Source organism: Rattus norvegicus, chromosome 8, assembly GCF_021556685.1.
Source record: "Rattus norvegicus strain SHRSP/BbbUtx chromosome 8, alternate assembly SHRSP_T2T, whole genome shotgun sequence".
Classification (NCBI taxonomy): Eukaryota; Metazoa; Chordata; class Mammalia; order Rodentia; family Muridae; genus Rattus; species Rattus norvegicus.
The window spans coordinates 87,062,501-87,082,726 of record NC_141541.1 but is presented as its reverse complement, the minus strand read 5'-3'; the positions used below and the strand labels follow the sequence as shown (position 1 = coordinate 87,082,726).

At 45.3% G+C, this 20,226-nt stretch overlaps 2 protein-coding genes across 5 annotated transcripts in view; one reads left to right on the top strand and one right to left on the bottom strand.

Annotated features, from left to right (window-relative positions):
• The first annotated feature begins 3,662 nt into the window (after nt 1-3,662).
• Eef1a1 (eukaryotic translation elongation factor 1 alpha 1) lies at nt 3,663-6,896 on the top strand. 3 transcript variants are annotated; one of them, XM_087560314.1, is made up of 8 exons: nt 3,663-3,792; nt 4,630-4,807; nt 4,897-5,076; nt 5,169-5,465; nt 5,544-5,694; nt 5,806-6,062; nt 6,152-6,386; nt 6,489-6,896. In XM_087560314.1, the coding sequence occupies exons 2-8, from the start codon at nt 4,664-4,666 to the stop codon at nt 6,611-6,613; spliced, it is 1,389 nt and encodes a 462-aa protein (XP_087416440.1). In that variant the 5' UTR covers nt 3,663-3,792; nt 4,630-4,663; the 3' UTR covers nt 6,614-6,896. The 3 variants fall into 3 exon arrangements, with proteins under 3 accessions (XP_087416440.1, XP_087416441.1, NP_787032.1); XM_087560315.1 differs by having other exon boundaries at nt 3,663-4,338; NM_175838.2 differs by having other exon boundaries at nt 3,666-3,697; nt 6,489-6,888.
• Nucleotides 6,897-13,221: 6,325 nt separating this feature from the next.
• The window catches only part of Mto1 (mitochondrial tRNA translation optimization 1), a 25,397-nt gene continuing 18,392 nt past the window's right edge, over nt 13,222-20,226 (bottom strand). The window contains 2 exon segments of one of the 2 annotated variants that reach the window (NM_001106841.1): nt 13,222-13,628; nt 17,235-17,395. In NM_001106841.1, coding sequence (NP_001100311.1) covers nt 13,503-13,628; nt 17,235-17,395 — 287 coding nt within the window. In that variant the 3' untranslated portion in view covers nt 13,222-13,502. 2 annotated transcript variants of the gene reach the window in all.

Below are 20,226 nucleotides of genomic sequence, written 5' to 3'. Positions count from 1 at the left end.
CAATATCCACTTTCATTTTTCTATTTTAGTACTAGGGATTAAATATCATACCTCTCTTTAAGGATTAGATTTTAGCCATGATTCTGGACTTAATTTAAGACTTATAAAAGCTCAACAGTCAGTGGTCAAGGCTAGAGACAGACTCCGTGGCTAGAGTGCTTGCTTGGCTAGTGTTTGTGCAGCCATAGGTTGGATTCCTCAGTGCTGCATAAAAACAGGTGACGAATAAGAGGTGGAGGCAGGGGAATCAGAAGTTCAAGGTTGTCTTCAGTTATAGAACAAGTTTGAGGCCAGTCTAGATTACTTGAGGCTCTGTTTCTAAACAATCAGAAAACAGAACAAAAGATCAGAAACACTGCCATCCCCACCTTGTGAGGCAGAGTCAGGAGGATTTCTGAGGCCAGCCTAGTCTACACAGTAAGTTGCAGGCTAGCCAGGGCTCCACAGTAAGACCCTGACTCCAAAAACAAAACAATGAACTAACACACCACATCTAGGGCTAAAGAGATGGCTGGCAGTTAAGACCACTTGCTGTTCTTATAGAGGACAGGGGTTCGGTTCCCAGCACCCACCTCAGGCAACTCACAACCATCCTAGTTCCAGAGGCCTGACATCCTGACCTCTGAGGACATGAGGCACACACATGGTGCATAGACACATATGGAGGCAAAACATCCATGTATATAAAATAAAAAATCAAAACAAACAAATCCTCTAAACTTTTAGTTATTAATCCTCAGGTCATGAAATAATAGTTCCTTTTTTACTTTGTCAAAAATGTGTCATTCCTGCTAAAATATGTAGAGTTGCCAGACTTGGTGGCACAAGCCTTTAATCTTAGCACAGGGACAGCAGGGACAGGCAGATACCTGTGAATTAGAGGCCAGCCTGGTCTACAGAGTGAGTTCCAGGACAGCTAGAAATGGTACATAGAGAAACCTTGTCTGTAAAACGAAATAAAACAAAATTAAAGATGTGTACTATTGGGCTGGAGAGATGGCTCAGCGGTGAAGAGCACTGGCTGTTCTTCCAGAGGACCTAAGTTCAATTCCCAGCAACCACATGGTGGCTCACAACCATCTGTAATGGGATCTGATACCCTCTTCTGGTGTGTCTGAAGACAGCTACCGTGTACTCATATACATAAAATAAATCTTAAAAAAAATGTGTACTGTTGTATTACCCCAATAATATATAATCCTAAACCACTGGAAGCATACACTGCTAAGGCAAGCATGGAAAATAATATCTAGTGTGGTACAGTTACCAATACTGCAATACACTAATATATTCCACAGCTGACTGTGGGAAACTAGTTCTAAGGAGGAATCACTAGCCAGTGTTCCCAAGGAAATACATGAGAGCAGAGAGAGCACTTCTATTGCTACTGATTGGCTTTTGAGTATTTCTTGCCATTTCTCTTGTTACAAATAGGCAGCAGGGTATCAAGATAACTTTATCCCATATGTATATGACTGGCTAGGAACCCTAGAAAATTTCTGTGTGAATAAAGAATTTGTGAAATGAGAGAGGCTAATGTGGACGTTATAGAAAAGGCTTTTGTGTGCCTAGACTGCATAGAATAGATCCTGTGTTTGATCCTTTAACAACCTCATTGACCAGAAAAAGAAAAGGCTTCTGTGGATAGAAAATGATTAGTTATATATGTATACTTTGAGAGAAACTTTGTCCTGGATTCTTTGATTACAATTACCAGTGTTAAATGAAAACGAAGCTAGAAATGGCCTGATGAATGAGAAAGCCTGCTTTTAGGAAGTTATAAGGATCTGTAAAATAAGAATTCGGAAGGCTATTACGGGGGATTTGCTTTTCACTTAGGCAAGAAAAGAAGCCTGGTTGGGGGTGGGGGGCACCCCTGAAATCCCAGGACTTGAGAAGCAGAGTTAGGAAGATTAGAAGTTGAAGGCCAGTCATAGCAACAAGGTGAGTTTGAGGCCAGCCTGAGCTACGGCAGGTTCTGTTTCAAACAAAACCAAAAGGTACAGGTGTTTGCCGCAAGTGTATTCACACGCACTAAATAAATGCCACTTTAAAAGTTAAAAATTGCAGTTCGGGTTGTGAAAAATAATTGGAAACTAGAACTAGACAAGAGATAAGGAACAAGCATCATGTAAATTTGCTTTGAGCTGTTTCCGACCTGTTTTTTTTTTTTTTTCTTTTTTTCGGAGCTGGGGACCTAACCCAGGGCCTTGCACTTGCTAGGCAAGCGCTCTACCACTGAGCTAAATCCCCAACCCCTCCGACCTGTTTTATATTTAAGTTTTTCCTTGACTGTGAAACTCTTCCCCAGAAACAAATAGTTCCTTTGCAGATCCTGTGTGTTTTTGTGAATACTAGACAGAGGCCCTCAAATGTTCCTCATGAGGTTGGTACGAGAACAACAAACACCTGGGAGAGGAGATCTAATGAAGGGCAATCAGATTATTAAAAAGAAGCGTTCGTTCTTTGAGCTAGAAATGTAGCTTAGTGATAGGGTGCTTCCCAAGAGTGCAAACACCCTGGGGTTCCATCTCCACCAGCCCATATCCCATTACAGAATAATTCTTTTCCATCTCTAGCATTAAAAAACAAGACAAATAAGTTTTTCTTTCCTCCTAGAAACACTTCTGAGTGCCTGTCCTGAGAGGCATTTAAAAATGGCCAGAGCTTTAATCCCAGCAGGTCGGATTTCTGTGAATTGGAAGTTGGCCTGGTCTACATATTCCAGGGCAAGAGAGACCTTGTCTTAAGAAAGGGACTGAAATAACAAGACAAGCCATTTTTGAATAGCTGTGATTTCGTAAGTGTTAGGGATGGGCACTGGGAGAGATGGCTGATGCTGGTATTTAAATGAGACCATGTGGAGTGGATTAGATTATTTTCAGGTTCCTCACGTTCAATCAAATGTCTGCGCGCGCGCACACACACATACAACCTTATTAGCGTAACAAACCTAGAATCAGAAGTAAAACTAACTGTAGGATTAAAGCATATTCTGAACGGAACCCCTAGGGGGTGAAGGCCGCTTCAGGCTTCCAGAGAAGCAGCTGGCAGTGGATGGAATGAACCAAGGGGCCAGCGCAGGGGCAGATCCGTCGAGCTCTCCGCTACTGAGCTGAGCCCTTGGGTTCTGGAGGCCGGAAGGGTCCCCAACATTGTGTTCCTCTCCCGGCCAGAGGAGCAAGGTATGCGGGAGGCGACCAGGAGGATAGCGGGGCTGACGTCGGGAGGTGGCCTCCGTGGGAAGGACACCCGGATCTTGACACAGCCTTGGCAGCGGAGTCAGGAAGAGTAGGGATAGGTTCTGGACGCCCTCTTGGCCAGCTCTTCGCCGCCCCACCCTCTGCTGGAGCACAGAGTAATTCATACAAAAGGAGGGATCGCCTTCGCAAGGGGAGAGCCCAGGGACCGTCCCTAAATTCTCACAGACCCAAATCCCTGTAGCCGCCCCACGACCGCGCGAGGAGCATGCGCCCAGGGCTGAGCGCGGGTAGATCAGAGCACACAAGCTCACAGTCCCCGGCGGTGGGGGGAGGGGCGCGCTGAGCGGGGGCCAGGGAGCTGGCGCGGGGCAAACTGGGAAAGTGGTGTCGTGTGCTGGCTCCGCCCTCTTCCCGAGGGTGGGGGAGAACGGTATATAAGTGCGGTAGTCGCCTTGGACGTTCTTTTTCGCAACGGGTTTGCCGTCAGAACGCAGGTGAGTGGCGGGTGTGGCTTCCGCGGGCCCCGGAGCTGGAGCCCTGCTCTGAGCGGGCCGGGCTGATATGCGAGTGTCGTCCGCAGGGTTTAGCTGTGAGCATTCCCACTTCGAGTGGCGGGCGGTGCGGGGGTGAGAGTGCGAGGCCTAGCGGCAACCCCGTAACCTCGCCTCGTGTCCGGCTTGAGGCCTAGCGTGGTGTCCGCCGCCGCGTGCCACTCCGGCCGCACTATGCGTTTTTTGTCCTTGCTGCCCTCGATTGCCTTCCAGCAGCATGGGCTAACAAAGGGAGGGTGTGGGGCTCACTCTTAAGGAGCCCATGAAGCTTACGTTGGATAGGAATGGAAGGGCAGGAGGGGCGACTGGGGCCCGCCCGCCTTCGGAGCACATGTCCGACGCCACCTGGATGGGGCGAGGCCTGTGGCTTTCCGAAGCAATCGGGCGTGAGTTTAGCCTACCTGGGCCATGTGGCCCTAGCACTGGGCACGGTCTGGCCTGGCGGTGCCGCGTTCCCTTGCCTCCCAACAAGGGTGAGGCCGTCCCGCCCGGCACCAGTTGCTTGCGCGGAAAGATGGCCGCTCCCGGGGCCCTGTTGCAAGGAGCTCAAAATGGAGGACGCGGCAGCCCGGTGGAGCGGGCGGGTGAGTCACCCACACAAAGGAAGAGGGCCTTGCCCCTCGCCGGCCGCTGCTTCCTGTGACCCCGTGGTCTATCGGCCGCATAGTCACCTCGGGCTTCTCTTGAGCACCGCTCGTCGCGGCGGGGGGAGGGGATCTAATGGCGTTGGAGTTTGTTCACATTTGGTGGGTGGAGACTAGTCAGGCCAGCCTGGCGCTGGAAGTCATTCTTGGAATTGGCCCCTTTGAGTTTGGAGCGAGGCTAATTCTCAAGCCTCTTAGCGGTTCAAAGGTATTTTCTAAACCCGTTTCCAGGTGTTGTGAAAGCCACCGCTAATTCAAAGCAAAAATGGGAAAGGAAAAGACTCACATCAACATCGTCGTAATTGGACACGTAGATTCCGGCAAGTCCACCACAACCGGCCACCTGATCTACAAATGTGGTGGAATCGACAAAAGAACCATTGAAAAGTTTGAGAAGGAGGCTGCGGAGGCAAGTATAAGGCAAATGGAAGGATAGACTTTCTGTAAATGGGGAGTAGAAGCAAGGTCTTGGGTGTACTAATTATGAGTCATTTGCAGATGGGAAAAGGCTCCTTCAAGTATGCCTGGGTCCTGGACAAACTGAAAGCTGAGCGTGAGCGTGGTATCACTATTGACATCTCCCTGTGGAAGTTTGAGACCAGCAAGTACTATGTGACTATCATTGATGCCCCAGGACACAGAGACTTCATCAAGAACATGATTACGGGCACATCTCAGGTGTGTAGAATGTACCCACGCCAGACCCGGAATATTGTAGTGGGGATGCTTTATCTTCGGTTGACCTGGTATGTCTGCCTAATTTCTTCTAGGCTGACTGCGCTGTCCTGATTGTTGCTGCTGGTGTTGGGGAATTTGAAGCTGGTATCTCCAAGAACGGGCAGACCCGTGAGCATGCTCTTCTGGCTTACACTTTGGGTGTGAAACAGCTAATTGTTGGTGTCAACAAAATGGATTCCACCGAGCCACCATACAGTCAGAAGAGATACGAGGAAATCGTTAAGGAAGTCAGCACCTACATTAAGAAAATTGGCTACAACCCTGACACAGTAGCATTTGTGCCAATTTCTGGTTGGAATGGTGACAACATGCTGGAGCCAAGTGCTAATGTAAGTGACTTTAAGGTAGTTGAGTGTGGAAAGCTGCAAGTAGGGACATCGTATAATGTTTTACTACCTGTGTTGTAGATGCCGTGGTTCAAGGGATGGAAAGTCACCCGCAAAGATGGCAGTGCCAGTGGCACCACGCTGCTGGAAGCTTTGGACTGCATTCTGCCGCCAACTCGTCCAACTGACAAGCCTCTGCGACTGCCCCTCCAGGATGTCTATAAAATTGGCGGTAAGTAGAACGTTAAGTAGAACTTTGAAGTGAATTTCTTTGAGGTGTAAGTCTTAAATAATTATGTCTCTTGTATAAGACATCTACTTATACAAAACATTTATAATTTAGGCATTGGCACTGTCCCTGTGGGCCGAGTGGAAACTGGTGTTCTCAAACCTGGTATGGTGGTTACCTTTGCTCCAGTCAATGTAACAACTGAAGTCAAGTCTGTGGAAATGCACCATGAAGCTTTGAGTGAAGCTCTGCCTGGGGACAATGTAGGCTTCAACGTAAAGAACGTGTCTGTCAAAGACGTTAGACGTGGCAATGTTGCTGGGGACAGCAAAAATGACCCACCAATGGAAGCAGCTGGCTTCACTGCTCAGGTAACATTCTTAAATTCAGGTGGCAAAACTGGTTGCATGCAGAGTCACAAGGCTGAGGACATTTTAATAAATGCTGTTTTTCTTATCAGGTGATTATCCTGAACCATCCAGGCCAGATCAGTGCTGGCTATGCCCCTGTTCTGGACTGCCACACGGCCCACATAGCATGCAAGTTTGCCGAGCTTAAAGAGAAGATCGATCGTCGTTCTGGTAAGAAGCTGGAAGATGGCCCCAAATTCTTGAAGTCTGGTGATGCTGCCATTGTTGACATGGTCCCTGGCAAGCCCATGTGTGTTGAAAGCTTCTCTGACTACCCTCCACTTGGTAAGCATGATCTAAAGTTTCTATGATGCTGAACATCAAGTTTATATGAAACGTTGCTTGCATAACCAAGGCACTACTAACAAACGGTATTTTTCTATATAGGTCGTTTTGCTGTTCGTGACATGAGGCAGACAGTTGCTGTGGGTGTCATCAAAGCCGTGGACAAGAAGGCTGCAGGAGCTGGCAAAGTCACCAAGTCTGCCCAGAAAGCTCAGAAGGCTAAATGAATATTATCCCTAACACCTGCCACCCCAGTCTTAATCAGTGGTGGAAGAACGGTCTCAGAACTGTTTGTCTCAATTGGCCATTTAAGTTTAATAGTAAAAGACTGGTTAATGATAACAATGCATCGTAAAACCTTCAGAAGGAAAGAATGTTTTGTGGACCATTTTTTTTTGTGTGTGGCAGTTTTAAGTTATTAGTTTTCAAAATCAGTACTTTTTAATGGAAACAACTTGACCAAAAATCTGTCACAGAATTTTGAGACCATTAAAACAAGTTTAATGAGAAGTCTGTGTTGGTCAATGCTGAAAGTTAACTGTATGGGGTCCCCATGGTATGTTCTAGGGATCGGGTTCTGGTCATCTGGCATGACAGCAGTTACCTCCCCAGGACTGAGCTATTTCAAAGGCCATTTTTCAAACTAAACTCACCCTTAAAAATCCTACTGGTTAGGACAAATGCAATTTAGATGCATGAACCCAAGGTGGTATAGTTGGGCAGACATGGGTTCTACAGCTCAATCTGTCTGGAACTGCAGTAGGTCAGACTGTTAAACATACAGCTAAATTTGCTAAAATTTAGCTGTGTGCTTATCACATAGGATTACTGACTGCACTGTTGGTGGATATTGGAAGTGAAGCAAGGTTGGAGGATTAATGAGTTCAGTTACATGACTAATGTTGAATGTGAATAGCTGAACAGGTTAAGTCCAAAGTGGCTAAGCAAAAGGCTCTTACAGAATGAACTTGTCTAATAGGGTGTAAAACAGGCTGACTGTGAGGTGGTATTTTAATGGGACACCTCAACTGGAAAGATCAGGGTGAAGGCTGTTCTTGAGATTCAGGAAACTAGTATTTAAGTATTTCAGTGTAACGGTTTGCATGTTACAGTGACAGCACTTGAGTTGCCAGAATAGCTAATTGTGAAATAAGTCCGAACAAGTCAATGCTAACCTGAAGGATGTGTGCTCGTAAGGCTGCATGAAGCCCATGTGATCACAACAGGTGGCCTAAATTTAGATGAGATTTGGCAAAAGTCTAATAAACCCTTGGGAATATTTGACATCCAATGAAGTACCATTCAGGGCTAAACTGGTAACTGCTCAAGTGCTTGTGGGTGTGGGAATAGGGGGTGCTGCTGCAAACCTTTGCTTGAAGGCTCCTTCGTTCAGGTTATTGGTTACTGGTTAAAATGGATTGTCAAAGAACTAGCTTCACTTAAGATGTTACCCTCCTCCCCACCCCCCCAAGGATCAAGATTACCTGGGAGAATTGATGAGGGTCATAATGGGTCTGTTGAATATGAAAAGTTTTGTCAAACCTAGTCTGCATGCAAAAGTGTACAATTCAGTGGAATAGCACCATCTACTGGTACTTTAAAGACAGGGTAAAAGCATGTTTTTAGAATTGGGGATAGAATCCAGAGCCTCAGGCTTGGTAGGCAAGCCCTCCACCAAGTAAGCAAAATACATAGGCAGTCCTTGGTCTCAACATCAGATGAAAGAAAGCCAAGTGTTTCTAAGTAGGCTAGCTGTTGAGCTGGTTATGACTAGTGTGGACTTTCTGATGAAACAGATTCTGGTACAGTTGTCCGGCACTCAGTGACAGTTCTGGGGGATCTAAAGGCCTATCTGTACCAGGCCCATATACAAGACCCATGTAGGCAAAAATCTTAGAATTTATGACATTCTGGTTTCTTAACATTTGGACTTTAATGTGGGAGATAAAGGCCTGTTGTTACTAATGATCAGGGTTTCCCCCTCCCTCTTTGGAGCTGGGGACGGAACCCAGGGCCTTGCACTTGCTAGGCAACCTCTCTACCACTGAGCTAAATCCCCAATCCCATGATCAGGGTTTAAAGTCTGGTGCATTCTCAGTCTTGGTTGCATATGGACTAGGGAGTCTAACATCCTTAGAAATAAAGTAGATGAAGCCAGGCTGGGCTTGAAATGGTGAGAATGCTGCTAAGCCTGATAAGAACATCCTCTACTAAGGGAGTCATTTCTAGTGCTCTTGGACGCTGTTTCCACACTGCCTCATCTTACAGCCCGGCTAGGCTCCGGGTTTAAATGAACCCCCTAGTGGCAGTTTTCCTTGGGGGGAAGGTACTGGGTGAACCTAGGAATGATGTTCATTCCTTTAAGAAAAATCCAGAGGCTCAGGTAGGCCTTGAATTTGCGATCTTTATTCACAGCCTCCTGAGGATTGTTAGAATTACAAGCTAGGTTTGGCTCAATTTGTGAGTTTTGGAGTACTTTTCTACCATGTATTTTTCTGAGAACAGTTTTTCTATATATTCCTGGATGTCCTGGAACTTGCTCTGAAGACTAGGTTGGCCTGGAAATCCACCTGCCTGTGTCTCCCAAGACCTGGGATTAAAAATATGCCACCACTCCCAAAGCCACTTTTTGTTATCTAAAAAGGTTTTTCTGTTTTTTGTTTTCTTTCTTTCTTGAGATGGGGTCTTGCATGGCTTACACTGGCTTTGAATTTGCTATGTAGGCAAGTCTGGTATATACCACCATGTACACTGGGTTTACTAAAATTTACCTGGGTGCTTACTATAAGCTTGGTTTTTTCAGAAGTTGAAGCAGGAGGATCATTTGAGCATAGGGATTTGAGGCCAGCTTGGACAAAATAATGAGACTTGTGTTTTTTAAATTTACTTTTCTGCATTAAGAACTAAGCTGATAACAGCAAATTAATCTGGCCTGTGCCTGAAAGGCATTTTACAGAGAACAAGTGTGCAAACTAACGTCAAAGATGGCCTTATTTTAGGAAACAATTGCATGGTATTAAATAGTGTTGACCTCACGCAATGGAATCTCTGAAAGGCCTTTGAATAATTAAAGTGTATTGGAGAGTTCCGTTTGTGATCCCTACAAGAGACATAATAAAGTTAAAATTCAAAAATCCTGTTACAGTAGTTCTTATGTATAAGCAAAAGAGGTAAGAAAACGATGCAAGAGCTCCCCCACTCCCTCATTGCTAAAAAATGTTCTTTTCCCTTCTTGAGATAACTTGTAGCCCAGCTAGCTTGGAGTTCATGGTGTAGCTACTGGTTTGAGTACGTCCCCCACCGCCTCCCATTTAGCATGTGTCTTAAGGTTCTTTTTTGCATAGTGTTTTTTTTTTTTTTCTTTTTTCTTTTTTTCAGAGCTGGGGACTGAACCCAGGGCCTTGCGCTCGCTAGGCAAGCGCTCTACCACTGAGCTAAATCCCCAACCCCGCATAGTGTTTTTTTATTGTATGTCTGTGTACGACATGCATGCTTGGTACCTATGGAGGCCAAAAGAGGGCAGCAGATCCCCTTGATATGTGTTACAGATGGATGCTAGCAACCACCTAGAAAGTGACCCCAAGTCCTCTGGAAGAGTAGCAAATGATCTTAACTGCTGAGCTGCTCACTCCAGCCACCCACTCCTCAGACCCCTACTTTTGAACACACCTTGCCATGTGGCTCCAGCTTGTTTGGAACTTCTAGGTACTAGAAGCTGACCTTGAATTGTGGTTTTCCTCCAGTCTGCCTCCCCACTGCGGGGGTTACAGTGCCTGGGATTGCTGCCCTGTATGTTTTGCTCCAATCCGAGGCAATCCTGCCTCAGCCTCTCAAATTTTGGGGTTACAGGTGTGCATTATATTGCTCAAGTGTGCAACCCTACATGCCAGGCTAAAGTTTGCTATGTAGTCTATGTATTTGTACACATGCACATGTGGTGCGGACTAAAATAATGGCTACCTTTTGAGATTAAGTATCAAGGGGGCTGGAGAGAGTTCAGTAATTAAGAGCACTGGCCCAGGCTCAATTCCCACCATCCACATGGGGGCTCAAAACTGTTGAATCCAGTTTCAGGGATATGGCACCCTCATACAGACATGCATACAGGTAAAGCACCAATGTAAATAAAATAGATCTTTAGAAGATTTTATGTCAAAAGATACAATTCATAATTCAGACCTGATCTGGAAAGACTAAAACTAATGGTACATACCTATGAAAACTGAACTGCACCCAAATGGCCATCTGAAATTGTACATATTTGGTTGCCTCCCCCATAATCAGACCTTAAGGTCTAAGGCCCAAGTGACTGGAGCCCTTGAAAACACTCTAGCTGGAGCCTAAGCAGACATGGGGGCTTCTCCCTGGCAGGCTTACAGGCTGGCAGACATTAAAGAGAAAAGCAGGATCATCTGGCCCACTTGGTTAAATTATCCCCCAGTCTACCCATAAAGGCTGGTTACCCCAGTGCAGGCCTTGGACTATATACTACCCATGTACCAGAAAAGGAAAGAGGGTACAGCATTACCAAACACAGTTCATCAGTAATTATGAAGGGACTGCTTTACTGTTAAAGCAATCAGTTGCAGGGTCAGTTGCAGGAGCAAACATTTTTATTGTATGAAATAATATGACCACTTTTAACCTCCCTTAACCCAGCTTACAAAATAAGTTTGTCTGTTTTTTAGTACTTTCACTAATGTTTAAAACTACAGAAAATTTCTAAAGTACTGAAATCTAAGATTTAAATGTCCCAAGTCAGTTTTTTTTTTTTTTTTTTTTTTTTTTTTTCCCGGAGCTGGGGACCGAACCCAGGGCCTTGCGCTTCCTAGGTAAGCGCTCTACCACTGAGCTAAAACCCCAGCCCCCCAAGTCAGTTTTTAACCTACAAATTAAACTGCATGGGCTACAGATAGCCCCCATCCACCTACCTGAGGCAGGCTCATATAGCCTAGGCTAGTCTCAAACTTAAGATGACTGGATTTCTGATCTTCCTGCTAGAATTAAATTAGTACTAGAATTGAAAAAAAGACTTGGGGCCCCAGCAAGTGGGGAGGTGAGGTGGGGTGGGGACATTGGAGACATTGGGGGTTGGGGGAAGAGGGAGATGTGGAACAGTGGAAAGGTAGGCCAGGAGGGGTTTAAAGTCTGGACTGGAAAAAAAAATTAGAGAATAAAAAAAACTGTGTGTGAGTGTTTTGCCTGCATGTATGTCTGTGTACCACATGCCTATGAAGGCCAGAAGAGGGTGTTGGATGTCCCCTGGAACTGGAGTTACACTGTAGTGAGCCACCATGTGGGTGCTGAAACTCACCCTGTCCTCTGCTAAAGCAGCCATTGCTCTTAACTGCTGAGCCATTTCTTCAGCTTCTCCCCTGACTACATGTACATGGTATCAAACAGAACACCAGCAGAAGACTGTTCTCAAGACAGGAAAATTCACGGAGCAGATCTGGGTGGCTTTGTACAGTCAGTCATAACTTTTCATCCACACTCAAGGCTGTCTCACGGCTTCCTAACCTACAGTAACAAGACAAATGGCTAAAAAGGGCCAATAAGTCGTGATTTGCTCAGTACTAAATTAACCTCACACAAGGGCTTATCAATAGCAAATCTACAAATTGATTTTTCAAAAAGTGACCTGTAAAACCACCATAGGATACCAGCGACCTGCACACAACACAGTGAGGGATGGGTTGTCCTCTGAATCCCTGTCTCCACACTTGCAGACAGACTTGCACTGGTGCCCGAGACCCTCCTAGACTGCACTGTCTTCTTTAGGAGTCCCAGACTTAGTCCCCTTGGTTTTAGCACCCAAAATAACATGTTCACCAGGCATTGGGAGTCAACTTCCTGGGATTTTTATCTTTACAACTGTCTATCTTTCTTCTCCCCCCTCCCTCCCTCCCTTTCCTTCTTTCTTTTGCCTCCATCTTGGAGAGCCACCTGCCTCAGTCTCCCGAGTACTGGGATTAAAGGTGTACGACAGACCACCACTGCCTGGGTTATAACTTGATCCCATTTCTGGACTGGTTGTAAGTGGTGTTCTTAACTTGGCATCATCTACACAGTAGCTGGTAGTTCCTGAAGAGCCTGGGGCTGAAAAGAACAAGCTCCTGGAAGGTATTACTTGAGGCACAAAGGAGGTCTTGCTACTACTAGTGGAGGCCAGAAGAGGGCATCAGACCCTTTGAGCTGAGTTACAGGCATCAGCTGGGAGTAGAACTCAGGTCCTCGGCAAATGTAGCAAGCCCGTGGGCCATCTCTCTGAGTAGTTTCTGTTTCTAAAGCTCAAGTACAATTTTACTAGAGTTTAACAGAAAAACAACAGGGCAGGCATGCTGTAAAACTCTTCAGCTGCCACAAAGAGGGAGCTGGAGAAGAAAAAGAGAAAAAGAATACCATTTAGTTAAAAAAGTAAGTAGGCACAAACGGAGGCGCTTCAGAGAATGAGGGAAGGCCCAGAGTGTCAGGGAAGCATGCCCGTTTGTTTTCACCAGTATGCAGAAAAACAGAAGACGGGAGAGTTCTTCTGAGTCACTGACGAAGGTAGGCAGGAGGAGGAATACAGGCTCTGTAAGTGGCTCCGTTCCCCTAAGACCAGGCCTCACTGTACAGCCATGTTGATTCTGAACTCCTAGTGCTCCCACTTCAGTCTCTTAAGTGATTGGGGGATTATAAGTCAATTCCACCACACTGTCTCAGGTTTAGTTTTGCTTAACTATGATGAACACTGTATGATTTATAGAAATATGAGCCCCAGAGAGAGTTACACATTGTTTTCCACTAACCTTTGTCTGTCCTACAAGGACAAACGTAAAATCACCTCCCAACAGCATTTTCACAGGTATCATTTTATTTCCTATTCATACTCTCTAAGTCAACGGACCTCCCATGGGTTGAGATCCCCACAGGGATCCGATATCAGATATTTACATTATGATTCATAACAGTACCAAAGTATGAAGTAGCAATGAAATAATTTTGTATTTTCAGCTCACCACAACACAAGGAACTGTATTAAAGGGTAGCAGCATTATGAAGGGTGAGAATCATGGCTCTATCCAAGTCCCCTATGCAATGGAAGTTAGAATTCTGTCTCCCAGTTCCTTTGCGTCATAAGCACTGATTGGTCTGGTGCTCCATCACTGCTGTCTGTCTCTGCTGAGTGTTCCTCACAAATCTGAGCAGATTGATGATGGCAGCTGGTGTCACTCCAGGAATACGACTAGCAGCTCCAATCTAGGAATTAAGATGACAAAAGAGGGGTTGGGGATTTAGCTCAGTGGTAGAGTGCTTGCCTAGGAAGCGCAAGGCCCTGGGTTTGGTCCCCAGCTCCGGAAAAAAGAACCGGAAAAAAAAAAAAAAAAAAAAGATGACAAAAGAACCAAAATGAGCCATGTCAAATCAGATGTCCCCTCCCCTGACCTCTGTATAGGACAGGCTGTAAACCAGTTGGATTCTGAGTTGGGGTCAGACTACACTGACCAGGTTACTTTTGAACTCTTGGGCTAAAGAGATCCTCCTTCATTTCAGTCTCCCATGTAAGCAGTTAGGACAACAGGCAGATGCCATTACAGGCAGCTACTAAAAATTATCTGAGAGCTGGAGAGACGGCTCGGTACTTAAGTGCTTCTCTTGTAGAGGATGCAGATTCAGTTCCCAGCACCCATATGGCAGCCCACAGCATCTGTAACTCCAGTTCCTGAGAATCCAATGCCCTCTTTTTCTGTTTTTCATAAGCACGGGGCATGCACATGTGCCGATACATACATGAGGGTAAAACACTCATACTCATAACAAATCTGATGTCACTAAAAATAGGTTTGTAAAGAGGACAAGGGAAATGAGACATGGCTATGTCTTCAGCTCGCAAGTTTTAGAATGGTGTGTGCAAGATCATATTGTTGTTTTTGTATGCTGCTTTCTCTGTGTAGTCCTGGCTGTTCTGGACCTAGCTCTATAGACCAGGCTGGCCTCAAAGAGGTCCACCTGTCTCCTTAACTGTATGTAAGACTGGATTAAAGGTGTGTGTTCCCACTGCTTGGCTAGATCATAAGAAAACTGGGCATGCATGTCATCACAGCACTGAGAAGGCATCATGGCAGAAGGACTACAGACTGGAAACCAGCTTGGTCACAAAGGGAAACCACTTCTCAGCAAAGAAGGCTACTTCCAGGTCGGCACACACCTGTTTCCTAGCACTGGGAAGACTGAGGCAGAAAGATCTCAAGGCCAGCCTGGGCTACAAAGACTCTTTATCTCCTACCTTCCCCTTCCCATAATGCTACAATATCCTTTTCTTTCCATTAAGAAAATCTGTGGGAGAGCTGAAGCGATGGCCCAGTCATTAGCAGCACTTGCTGCTGCTTCAGAGGATCAGAGTTCAACTCCAGCATCCACGGGGCGGCTGGCGCACAACCACAGCTCGGGTTCTAGGGAATCTGACGCCCTCTTCTGACCTCTACAGGCACTGGGCACACATGTGGAGCAAGCAAAACACTCATACACAGAAAACAAAAGAAATCTTTCCCTTCCTCCCTCTCTCCCTTTCTTTCTTGAAAATATATGGTAGAGATGGCAATGAACATAGACTCACAACTGTCAACATGTGGAAACTATGTGACTTTGGACTGCTCAGCCCCTCAAATCACAGGGATCTGTGAGGAAGAGAGGACGGAAGAAGCTAAGAGAGGATGACTTAGAAAACTGTTTCAAAACACAACAGACAAGACCTGCTCAGTTCAAGCCAGACAAAATCCCATCCAGGAGTGGGTGAGGAGAATATGAAGTCCCACCTCTAGCTTGTAATTTAATGAGAGAGGGAGGGAGAGGGAGAGGGAGGTAGAGGGAGAGGGAGAGGGAGAGGGAGAGGGAGAGGGAGAATGAGACTATCTTTTTTCTAAATACAAATGTTTACGTTAGACCGCTTTGCCTCAGTGGCTACACAATAGGAGGAAGGAAAAGAACATTTGAACACACACACAGTTAAGACTAAATCATGGGGTGGAAGAATTCTGGCTCTCTTCCTCTCCTAGAAGCTTACAAACGGAATCCTGAGAGGGATCTAGGGAATGATTTGAAACCACTAAAATGTAGTCTAGTTTAACCTAAAATAATTATGTCATATGTACACACATACACACACACACACACACACACACACACACACACACACACACACACACATACACCCACCCTAATGCTTTAGGACATGGTTGGCTGGAATTAGAGAATAATTGCAATCAAACTAAATCCTTTTTAAATTTTATTGATTGATTGATTGATTGATTGCTTGTGCGTGCATGCATACCAGTGTGTATGTGAGAAGATAACTTGAGAGAAAATCCATTTCATAATCGTCATTGTCATCATCACCACCATCATCATCGTTTTATTATTTATATGTAGAAGTATTTTGTCCTCATGTTAGTCTGTACCATGGTGTGTCCCCGGTGCTCACCAAGGATAGAAGAGGGATCTGGACCCCTTGGAACTAGACTTACAGATTGTTCTAAGCCACTACGTGGTAGGAGCCCAGGACCTGTGGAAGAGCAGCCAGTGCTCTTAACCACTGAGCCACCTCTCCAGCAAATCAATCAACAGTCCCCATCCCCAAAGACACACACAATTTCTGTGGCAAATCAATTCTTAATTTCGTAAGCTCAGCTTTCTCATCTCTTACAGAGAAAGATCAACATCTATCCTATGGAAAAAAAATAAGCTGTTTCTTTTCTTTCCTTTTTTCTTTTAAAGAATATTTTAGATTTATTTTATGTACATGAGGGCTTTGCCCACGGGTCTGTATGCTCACCATTCACATGTAGTATCCTTTACGAAATTCATAGGCAAATGGATGGAACTGGAAAATATCATCCTGAGTGAGGTAACCCAATCACAGAAAAACACACATGATATGCACTCATTGATAAGTGGCTATTAGCCCAAATGCTCGAATTACCCTAGATGCACAGAACACGTGAAACTCAAGAAGGATGACCAAAATGCGAATGCTTCACTCCTTCTTTAAAAGGGGAACAAGAATATCCTTGGGAGGGAATAGAGAGGCAAAGTTTAGAACAGAGGCTGAAGGAACACCCATTCAGAGCCTGCCCCACATGTGGCCCATACATATACAGCCACCAAACTAGATAGGATGGATGAAGCAAAGAAGTGCAGACCGACAGGAGCCGGATGTAGATCTCTCCTGAGAGACATAGCCAGAATATGGCAAATACATAGGCGAATGCCAGCAGCAAACCACTGAACTGAGAACAGGACCCCCATTGAAAGAATCAGAGAAAGGACTGAAAGAGCTTGAAGGAGTTTGGGACCCCATACTACAACCAATCAGAGCTTCCAGGGACTAAGCCACTACCCAAAGACTATACATGGACTGACCCTGGGCTCCAACTGCATAGGTAGCAATGAATAGCCTAGTAAGGGCACCAGTGGAAGGGGAAGCCCTTGGTCCTGCCAAGACTGAACCCCAGTGAACGGAATTGTTGGGGAGGGGGCGGTAATGGGAAGAGGATGGGGAGGGGAACACCCATATCGAAGGGGAGGTGGAGGGGTTAGGGGGATGTTTGCCTGGAAACCGGGAAAGGGAATAACAATTGAAATGTAAATAAGAAGTACTCAAGTTAATAAAGATGGAAAAAAAAATGCCTGAAACTGGAATCATGGATGGTTGTGAGCCACCATGTGGATGGCTGGGAACCAAACCCAGGCCCTTTGCACGAGTAGCAAGTGCTCAGGACCACAGCATTAGCTCTTACTGACAGCTAAAGCCCTAGCCCTTTTTGGCTTTGCTTAGCGCTTGCTTCTTCCCACTGCTTGTGTGCTTACCGTCTGTGGGCGACTCAAGTGTAGCTTCTCTCGAACTTCCTGGGACAATGACACATCCTTGATTGTTAGATAATCTAGATCTTGTGGAAGTTGCAAAGCTTCATCTTGCTGAACTTCCTTTATTTCTTGTAGTTGATACAACAATACTGACTCATAAGTAGCTGGTGAATAAAATTAGGATTATATTATGATACATGTATTATACTAATAACCTATATTTGTATAACCTTTACTATTTACTAATAGCTTCTGCATACATCATCTTGAATTCAGCCCAACACTTTGAGACACCTGAAGTAGATAGTCTAGTCTGGTTTTGTTTTGTTTTGTTTTGTTTTGAAACAGAATCTCATATAGCCCAGGCTAGCCTCAAAGTTGCCACACAGTGAGGATGACCCTGAACATCCTAGGAGGACCTTTCCTTTTTGAGGAAAAGGAAACTAAAGGTTATCGTGCAGATGAATTATACAGCCAAGGATGACCTTAAACTACTTACTGTTACCCAGCCTACACTGCAAAGAGTGTCACTACAGGGTCTGCCACCATGCCTGGCTGATGCTGACCTTCCTGTCTGTGTAAATCCTATTTGTAACATTAAATGTTAAGTCCTAAAGGTGGGCTGTTTCTCCAAGAAAATGTTTCTCTAAGTTATTTTTATGTGTAGCTGTATGTGCACGTGTGTATTTTAAGGTGGTCCCAGATATTTATTAATTAATTAATATACAGGCCAGACAAGTAGCTATACCCCGAGGCAGCCATGCACCCCTCCCAAAGCACTAATTTTTAGAAATGGGCTTGCTTAGTTGGTAAATATAACTTATGCAATTTGGATAAGATATTTATTAAGAAGTAATGTTATGAAGAGAGCTTGGCAATTATTTTGTCAAGGATTCTATTCTTAGACAATTAAAGCCAAACTTTAAAAAAACAAATTTGTGTGGTAGTATTAGTAATGAAGCCCAGGACACTCCAGGCCTTGTGAGTGGGAGGCAAGAAGGCACCGTTTACCATTACTCCCGAGTCATATCCCAGTCCCTTTATAGGCACTGTCTTACTGAGCTGGACACGTAGACCTTTTACACACCCACACCTCAAATTCCCAAGGAGGGACAAGCCTGTGAGAGCAGGCTCAGCAAAACTGGCCTTAAAATATGAGCTGAGGGGCTGGAGAGAAGACTCAGGGTTTAAGAGTCCACAGTACTCTTTCAGAGGAACTGAGTCTGGTTTCTAGCACCCGTGTCAGTTGGCTCACAACCACCATTAACTCCAGTCCCATGGGATCCAATTCCCTCTTCTCAGTTCCTCAAGTACCAGTACTCATGCACACCCTGTGCTACTGCCTCCAACATAATTAAAAGATAAAAAAAAAACAAAAACAAAAACAACAACAACAACAACAACAACAACAACAAAAAACAACCTTTAAAAAAAAATCTAAATTGGGGGCTGGAGAGATGGCTCAGCAGTTAAGAGCACTGACTGCTCTTCCAGAGGTCCTGAGTTCAATTCCCAGCAACCACATGGTGGCTCACAACCATCTGTAAAGAGATCCAATGCCCTCTTCTGGTGTGTCTGAAGACAGCTACAGTGTACTTATATATAATAAATGAATAAATCTTAAAAAAAAAAATCTAAATTGAAGCCCTCCACCTTGTTCAACAAAAGATAAATTCTTTTTTTCTCCCTCCCTCCTCCTTTCCCTCTCTCCCTTCCTTTTCATTGAGACAGGGTTTCTCTGTGTAGTCCCAGCTTCCTGGAACTCTCTGTAGACCGGACTGGCCTCAAACTCACAGAGATCCCCCTGCACCTGTCTCCTGTGGGCTAGGATTAAAGGTGTGGCTCATGACCCCTTTACCTGGCACCCATCGTGCACTACATGCAGTTTGGACAGGTTCTTGCTGAGTGTGCTAACTGAGTGATAGCTAATCAAGGCTATCCTATAAACAACAAGTTTCAGATCAGCCTGGACTATATCAGACCCATTTAAAAAGAAGGGGGTTGGGTATGCAAAATGATTCAGTGTACAGGAACTGCTGCCACACCTGAACCCATTACTCAGAACCTACAGTGGAAGGAGAGAACTGACCACTGCAAGTTGTCATGCAAGGGCCAAGGAATGAGTGCCCCCCAACATGTGCTCTGACACACACGTTAGGCCATGTGGTGGCTTGAATGACAATGGCTCCCATAGGCGCATATATTTGAATACCTGGTGCCCAGTGAGTGCATCTTTGGAAAGATTAGGGGGTGTGGCCTTGTTGGAGAGAGTGTGCGGCCTGAACCCACGCCAGGCCCGGCGAATCTCTCCATGACTGCTGCAGGATCAGGATGCAGCTTCCAGCAGCTGCTCCAGCCATGCTTGTCTGCCTCCTGCCATGATGACCACAGACTAATCCTCTAAAGCTGGGAACAAGCCCCCAGTTAAATGTTTTTTTTTAAGAGGTGCCTTGGCCATGGTGTTGCTTCCTCAACAACAGAACAGTAAGACTGGCCAAATGCTAAGATCTACCCCGAACAAGGCTGTTCTGAGCAGGCGTAAGGCAGTGCATCAACACAACAAGCTATACTGCAGAGTTTTTTTTAGACAGGGTCTCGCTAAGAAACCCTGGCTGTCCTGGAACTCAGGATGTAGACCAGGCTGGCCTTATACTCACAGAGAGTCACCTGCCTCTGCCTCCCAAGTGCTGGAATTACAGGCTGTGCCACCACACCTGGCTAAGTGCAAAGGTTTTGTTTCTTTAAAACCGAGTTTCATACAGTTCAGCCTCCCAAGTGCTAGAATTACATTGGAATGCTTCACCGTATCTGGCACAATTTTATGATTCATGAAAGAGGCCCCAGGGTATAATGGGATTCGATGGTTAATACTGACTATTGATTTGACAAGATTTAAAGGCATTGTGGTAATTTGAGTATGTCTGTCAGGATGTTTCCAAAATGGTTTAAGTAAAGAATGAAGAGGTGGCACCATTCCCAGGTAGGCTCAGACTTC

Bases quoted from the DNA above. Each gene is read 5' to 3' on its own strand.
- Eef1a1 (XM_087560314.1), top strand. From the start codon at position 4,664: ATGGGAAAGGAAAAGACTCACATCAACATCGTCGTAATTGGACACGTA. The intron at 4,808-4,896 runs GCAAGTATAAGG...AGTCATTTGCAG, and splicing joins TTGAGAAGGAGGCTGCGGAG to ATGGGAAAAGGCTCCTTCAA. The intron at 6,387-6,488 runs GTAAGCATGATC...TTTTCTATATAG, and splicing joins CTCTGACTACCCTCCACTTG to GTCGTTTTGCTGTTCGTGAC.